This window comes from Diabrotica virgifera, chromosome 9, assembly GCF_917563875.1.
Source record: "Diabrotica virgifera virgifera chromosome 9, PGI_DIABVI_V3a".
NCBI lineage: Eukaryota > Metazoa > Arthropoda > Insecta > Coleoptera > Chrysomelidae > Diabrotica > Diabrotica virgifera.
In genome coordinates this window covers 105,220,594-105,228,963 of record NC_065451.1, presented here as the reverse complement: position 1 = coordinate 105,228,963, position 8,370 = coordinate 105,220,594, and the positions used below count along the sequence as shown (strand labels likewise).

The following is an 8,370-nucleotide window of genomic DNA, read 5'->3' as shown; positions in this document are numbered from 1 at the left end:
CCGTAATACTAAATCCTAGACAGACACATTCTTCAGATCTACCTGTTAGGATTATTAAAGTATCTAGCATACGCTTTGAATGCAACATTAGTACCGGAGCCTTTGACGGTAACAGACCTGCTCACACGCTCTACGAATTTGTCATACAATCAAATCCTGGGTACGCAATTGACGAAACCCCTCACAATTTGTTGTATTTACCTGTTGTGCCACAGCGTGAAATTACCAATATCACTGTGTTGGCTGTCGATCAAGAAGGACGACCTGTGAACTTTAGAGGAGAAGAGAGCACATTGGTGCTGGAACTTAGATCAAAAAGCAGATGGGATTAGTAATAGAACAATCTACCCAGAGAACGCCATTAGTTGTGCAACCAGCTCAGCAGCAATATCTTAAACAATCTACCTACAGAACACCATTAGTTGTGCAACCATCTAAGCAGCAACATCTTACGTCCGCAAACAAATTGTTTTTACAAACGTTGGGTTTTAAACTGAAAAAATGACTACAATGTATGGAAAGAGAGCGCGTTCAAACAACATCACAATGCCTCCAATATTTGATATTTATCGTAAGCCAATATTTGATGAATCGATTCGAAAGGCTGAATACCGAACTTATGCACCATTCATCAAATCATTCAACTGCAATGATATTGTCGAATTTAGCATTAATCAAGTTGACTCGTTTTTTGCAATGAGCGAAACCTTGTTATGCATTAAAGGATCACTCGAAATAACTGGAAATGGTGGCGTCAAACTAGCAAATAATGTGGGTGCCTTCCTTTTCGATTCGTGTACGTACAGCGAAAGCGCAAGGGAGATGGAAACAGTGCGGGATCCTGGCATCGTAAGTGCTGTACGTGCCATGACATGTTATACGCAAGAAGATTCTAATTATATGGTTATGGCTGGATGGAATTACCCTAAGGATCCAATTCTAAACGCTGCAGATCATTCATTCAGCATACAGATGCCTCTTAAGCATGTTTTCAACATTTTTAATGATTATCCATTGATTACGTGTGGTCGTCAAACAATAAGACTAGTTCGAGCTCGAAATGATAACGATTGCATAGTTATTACAGAAAAACAAAACGCTGACAAAACTACAACTGTTACAACCGCTAAGATTAACATTACCAATATTGAGCTTAGAGTGAAGCACATATTCCCCAATGATGATATTAAATTGGAACTCATGAAATCTATTCAACAAGATCAACCTATAGTTATTCCGTTTAGAAAGTGGGAATTATATGAATTACCTGCTATTACGAGAGGTGCCAGGCGTGAAGTTTGGGCTGTTAAAACTAGCACATCAGTTGAAAGACCTCGTTATGTTATTGTTTTCTTTCAAACCAACAAACGCGACAAGATTACAGCTGATCCTACTTTATTTGACAATGTCAACATCCAAAGTATTAGATTATCGTTAAATGGAGAATACTGGCCAAACGAGAGAATGCAATTGGATTTTAGCAAAACCGATTACAATGAAGCCTATTTTAACTATACCGAATTTTATCCTAGCTACATACATTCCCAACAAAAACGACCTCTACTCGATTTCTCAGCTTTTAAGAATCGTGCATTGTTCGTTATCGATTGTTCGAAACAAGAAGAAAGCATGAAAGCATCCACCGTTGACGTAAAACTCGATATTGAAGCGAATAACGGTTTTCCCGACAATACCAAGGCCTATTGTATTATTATTCACGACTGTGTAATGGAGTACTTCCCTCTCACCGAAATTGTAAAAAGTCTAAATTAGATGCATGAGGTGTCAGTAGTACACGAGCAATCATCATGAGAATAGCATTCGTAGATATTCAGGGATTCGTTGTGGATGGGTGGTTTGTTCCTAAAGAACTTTCCATTGAAATAGGTTATAAACGAAGTCATTACATCTTTTTGCCTCCGAAACCATTCAATGCGCTAAGTAATGTGGATAAGAAGACCGCATCATACGTGGAGAAGAATCTGCTAGGCATCCGGTACTCTGATGGAGAAGTTGAACTATCTGAAATAAATAAGATACTGCAAACCGAGTTGTTATATACAGCTGACTGTATCTACGTTCGAGGGAAACAAAAAGCAGAATATTTGGATAAGAAACGCCACGTTTTTGGAATTTTTCCTCATATTATTGATGTTTGCAAGTTCGATGGTACGCCTCGTGCTGCTGGAAATCTTGGTTTTACTGCAAACCCCCCATGTCATGCCGCTGGATTATTTTCATGTGCAGAAACAAATGTGAATCGCCTGCGTGACTGGTTTGTCAATAAAATAATGCCAATGTAATTTTTCTGTGTACAAAATAAATATTTTTTAAAGTTATGGGTTTTTTATTTAAACGCCTTATTTATTGATCAAGTCTTATATTACATGATGATTCAAATTTTCTCTTAACAATTTTAAATATAATCTTTATAATTAAAATAAACACTGAAGCTAATATTATACAAGTCATTGCAAAAACATTATCTATTTCACTTTTCATGCTTTCTTTGTTCATCGTTGTTGGCGCCGGCGTCGATAACATCATTAATAGTAATTGGATGAATTCGCCTTGTTGGAGTTTCCCTAAATAAGTAATCCGCAGCACTTGAATATTCTTGTCGCAGCTGCTGGCTAAATTCCTTAGGTGTCCAGTCTATGCTGCTTCCCAGTGTTAGGTTCTCTATTTGTTTTATAACCTTATTTTTATCCTCATAAAATAAAACCTGACTTCTTAACTGTGTCAGTTTTTCTCTAAATTCTGCTAATTTACGTCTATACTCATTCAAAGACATGATGTTACTACCTCACGTCGCGCTGTGACAATAAGTTCTTGCGACTGAGCTCCCCATGACAATAAGGCCTACGCGACATTTCACGAGCCCACGTGACGTTTTGACGTGACGTTTTTACGTGCTTTGACGTGACGTTTTACGTGACGTGCTTTGACGTGACGTTTTTACGTGGCGTGCTTTGACGTGACGTTTTTACGTGACGTGCTTTGACGTGACGTTTTTACGTGACGTGCTTTGACGTGACGTTTTCACGTGACATTTCACAAGCCTACGTGACGTTTTGATGCGACGTTTTTACGTGACGCGTTGACGTGCTGTGTTCCTTTTCTTTGCAAGTCAGGTTGGGTGGTCTAAGGCGTTGGCTTTAAGCACCGATGGGGTGCGAGGGTTCGAATCCCTCACCTGACACATTTTTATAGATGACCAGACACGTCACATTCTGTTAGGCACTGTCAGGTACGGACAAGAAGATTACGTGACGTGCTTTGACGTGACGTTTTCACGTGACATTTCACAAGCCTACGTGACGTTTTGATGTGACGTTTTACGTGACGCGTTGACGTGCTGTGTTCCTTTTAAGTTCTTTTCATAAAAAAATTGCATTATGTTGTTGTTTTATTTAAATTCCAAAATTACCAGCCGCGCGCTTCGTATCTACGAGATCCGCGAAAAACTTAAGGTACCGACCGCGCATCTGCTTCGCGTTCCGCGAAAAATTAAGGTACCGATCGCACATCTGGTATCGCGCACCGATCGACCAGCGCTAGAACGCCGTCACATCGGAACGCGCCCCATCGGACGTCGTCACATCGGAAAGCGCCCTTTTGGCACTACGCCGCCATGTTTTTTTGTATTCGTTATCTCCCGCCCATTCCAACGAGCCGTCGTACGTTTAAATCGGACCAATAGCAGCAGAGATACCATGTTACTCTCTCTAACACACATACTTTCCTATATCAGCTATGACATCACATACCTCTCTCTCTAACACATTGTTTTCCCTATACCTATAGTGATGGCTGTGTTGTTCATCTACTAATATTAATGCTGAAAATGTGAAAATTTGCAATGTCAAGGATCCATCAGAAAATGGTGATGCTGCAACGAAAAAATACGTCGATGCACAAATAAATGAGTTGCGTACCATACAGTCACCATTAATTCAAACACATGGTGAGTTGTTGATGAAAAAAACTGGGGAGATCGAAGGTTTAGCCATCGGACTAAATGAAGTAAGAGAAGAGCTTCATAAAACTACAGTTCCACTTCTCGAGCAGAAGTTGCAGAAAATAATGAAAAATGATTTGAATACACTAAAAAAGGATACGGAGAATAATGTAAATAAGTTGTTGCAGCAAAAAACTGATGATATAAAGAATTTAACCATGGAACTAAATGAAGTAAGAAAAGAGCTTCATAAAACCACAGTTCCACTTCTCGAGCAAAAGTTGCAAAAAATATTCAAAGATGATTTGAATACACTAAAAAAGGACACCGATAAGAATATACAATCTGCTGCAGAAACCATTGCACATCATGCGATATACGATATGAAGATGGAAAAGAAGATAAAAGAAATGAACGCGGTATTACAGGATGTAGTAGACAACCTTCATTCGATGAATATAGATACCCGCCTAACAGCAATTGAAAGTCGTTTATAAAAATGTCTAAAGAAAAGGAACAGGTGGTGTATGAGTTGCATAAACCAGCACGAAAAAACTATGCTCGTCGACGAACAATACTCAAAGGAATCGATGACTTGTGGCAGATGGATTTGGCTGAAATGCGTCCTTATGCGCACCAAAATAAAAATTACAAACTAATACTAGTTGTAATTGATTGTTTTTCAAAATTTGTTTGGACACGCCCTCTAAAGAACAAAACAGGTGAGGAACTTACTCGGGCATTTTCGGATATTCTCGCCCATATTCAACGAGTTCCGAAAAACATACAATCTGATCAGGGAACCGAATTTTATAACAGAAAATTTCAAAATTTAATGAAAAAACACGAAATTAATCATTACAGCACCTACACGGTTAAGAAGGCTGCCATTTGTGAAAGAGTTATTAGAACGTTGAAAGCAAAGTTGTATAAGTATTTCAGTTTACATGGATCATACAAATGGCTAGATGCACTACCTACAGTCACTGAGGAATACAACAATACAAAGCACAGTAAAACAGGATACAAGCCATCTCATGTCAACAAATCCAACGAAAAAGCCATTTTAAACAAAAGTTATAGTCATTTAAAGATTGCTGGTCCACGAAGATTTAAAGTTGGCGACATTGTACGTATATCAAAGGCAAAACATTTCTTTGAAAAGGCCTACACGCCCAATTGGACTACAGAATTATTTAGAATTGTACAAGTTAACATCACGAATCCTATAACGTATTTGCTCGAAGACATGCAAGGTACACTGATTAGCGGCGGGTTTTACGAAGAAGAATTACAGAAAACAAAAAATCCCGACATTTACTTGGTTGAAAAAGTACTTAGACGAAAAGGCAATAAGATGTATGTTAAATGGTTAGGATTGGATAGCAAACACAACAGCTGGATTACTAGTTCAGATGTAGTTTAAGGATCTATATTTCGATACGCCGCGTAGACATACATTTTTTAGAAAATGCTGACAATTACACGCAAAGAGTGGGGGATTGAAAAAGTATAAATTCTCTCAGCAACCATCCGTCACATTCAGTTTGAGTTTCTCCAACCGACTTGTGTATTCAGTTGCAACAGCAGTACTATGGCTTCTCAAGATAGCGGATACGAAAGTGAAGAGACAATTATCTACGACGCTGAATTAGATCGAGTACTGGAAAAATATGAAGAAGCTGCCAAAGATGAGCCATATTATCTATTGGAAACTACCTATCCAATAGGATGTTTTCACATAAAAATTGGTCTATCTCCAGCTCGACAGTTTTCTCCATCCATTATTCTGTACCAACATGGTAAATGTACAAGAATCAGTTTAAACACATTCGAGTGGACTACCCTAATTGAGATGTTTATACAAATTATGGAAGAATTTTTCATACCACCTTTGTCGACCTATGCCGATGAGTATGATCCAATCGAATTTGAGTGTGGTGATTTCTGCAAACTAAGACAATTGGTAATGGAAAATGTAAAGTTCCTGACTATCGAGAAACATGGAATCGAATATTATTTATGTGAAGATGATGTAAGCCAGATCCTGAGAGCAAACATTGATTTAGTGTCTCAACGAGTGTCGTTATTGGACAATTTACAGTTTTTTTCGTATTATAGAAATGTTGTATACTTTATTCAGCAAAATTGTCATAAGAGTAACAGTTTATATAGTCGACTTCACGCTTTAACTGCGTTTTGTGGAATTTTTCCAGATACTTTGTTAAGTCAAGCTTTGAATGAATATGTATGGTATTATAGCAATAAAGTTGTAAATGATTTGGATAATTGTTAATAAATAATATTAATAAAATATGTTGTCTTTTATTTTTTGACTTTAGAGAGTGTAACAGAGGTTATCAGAGGTCAGCAGAGGGTAGCAGAGCGCAGCAGAGGGTAGCAGAGCGCAGCAGAGGGTAGCAGAGGATAGCAGAGGATAACAGAGGCTAGCAGAGGGTACCAGAGACGTACAGACGTCATCAGAGACAAGCTAACAGAAGGCACAGAGCGATATAAGGGGTCAGCAGAGTGTAGCAGAGCGGAGCAGAAGGTAATAGAGATTAGCAGACGGTAGCAGAGCGCAGCAGAGGATAGCAAGTCGAATGTCACGTCATTCACGTCACGTCATTTAAGTCCTACGTCACATGTCACGTCATTCACGTTCTGCGTCGAATTTCACGTCATTCACGTCATATTTCACGCCAAATGCCACGTTCTGCGTCAAATGTCGGACGGAAAACTGAACAATGTCACATAAATGTCACGCCATACGTTAAATGTCACGTTCTGTTAGGCACTATACGGAAAAGAAGAAGAATTGACAGTTAATATTGAACGTTGACAGAAGAAGATTTGACAGTTGGCTTCTGTGTCGTCACCGCTTTCATTTGACACCCCATACGTCAAAATCGGACTAATGACAACGAAGATGTCGAATGTCACGTTGTTAGGCACTATACGGAAAAGAAGAATTGACAAACGAAAAGAAGAAGAAGAATTGACAGTTGGCTTCTGTGTCGCCACCGCTTTCATTTGACACCCCATACGTCAAAATCGGACCAATAGCAACGAAGATATGCTGTAATGCCGTTTTGGCACTGCCGCCATCTTTGTTTTTGTCTCAACTTATTCGTTACCCCCTCCCCGTTCCAACGAGCCCTCTTACGCCACAATCGGACCAATAGAAACGAAGATATGACGTAATGCCCCTTTGGCATATTCCGATGCGCACGCCACATACTGCATTCAACCCCCTTTTTCATCCCCTTTCCAGCGATACGTCACACGTCATCCTACGTTAAGCCGTTTGGCAATTATTAATATTTAAGGGTTGCGATTTAGGAGTTGCGCCAGAACATACGTTGTCTATCTACTGATAAATATTCTAAAAAGAGAATAAATGAAACAGCCCTCTACAAGAACGATGTAAAACTTTGGAAGGAGCTAGGCGAAAATAAAAAAAGACATCGACGATGATGTTATAAGGTAAGCTAGTTAATTTTTTAAAAGTAGTAAACATATTTAATCATGTGTGGATTTATTTATCGATTATACTTGTCTAAATAATACGAGAAAGTAGAATATTATTTATAAAACTATAACATTTTTTGAAATTTTTCTCTATCTCTTTAATTTTCAAATAGTAATTTTTTATTTAAATTAGGACATTATTTCAAGAAGAGCTAATGCAGTTAAGGTTGATCTGAACGCCCGCCCCCCTCAAAAAAATAAACTACACATTCAAAAAATTTGAAAAAAATTGAGAAGTTATACACTGACTCACAGCTTAAATGATGCAGTCTCTACCCAATAAAACTGGCTTGGGTCAGTAGCTCAATATTTATTAGAAAAAATTACATACCAAAATTAAATACCTATTAGTCTTATAAAATAGCATAAGTTATATTTTGGGTTTCAAATATACCATACTTAAATAACAAAAAATATTTCATTATTTTATGTATGATTTTAATGTCACAGCTAAAATGATGCAGACACGATAAATAGGCTATTGATTATGTACTATAGAAAGGAACTACAACGTTAACGGGGTTTTATTATTTCATATGGTCAATGAATCTCTATATATGAAAAAACCGCGAAGCGCTACCATTTACAGAGGTTCGAGAAATGGGTGAATTAACCCCTAGGCACAGGTTACATTAGGGTGTTCTATGCACTTTTGGTACAAACACGTCTACATAAAAATTGTTCCTGGTTAAATTTTCTATGCAAATATAACTTTTTAAAGTCAAAGATACTTTTTACAAAAATATATTCAAAAGAAAAAGCACAAAGAAACCCAAAAGAAAGAAATTTTGTTTTTTGTCCCATAACTTTTGTCCACGGGGATATAGGTATAGACATTGCTTCACAGAAAAAAACTTACATATTTTCTCTTTAAAATT

The 8,370-nt window shown here is 37.8% G+C and overlaps 1 protein-coding gene across 1 annotated transcript; it reads left to right on the top strand.

Annotated features, from left to right (window-relative positions):
- The first annotated feature begins 510 nt into the window (after positions 1 to 510).
- Positions 511 to 1,773, top strand: LOC126891208 (uncharacterized). The gene has a single exon (XM_050660390.1). It carries the CDS (start codon positions 511 to 513, stop codon positions 1,771 to 1,773), a length of 1,263 nt encoding a protein of 420 aa, XP_050516347.1.
- The last annotated feature ends 6,597 nt before the right edge of the window (positions 1,774 to 8,370 follow it).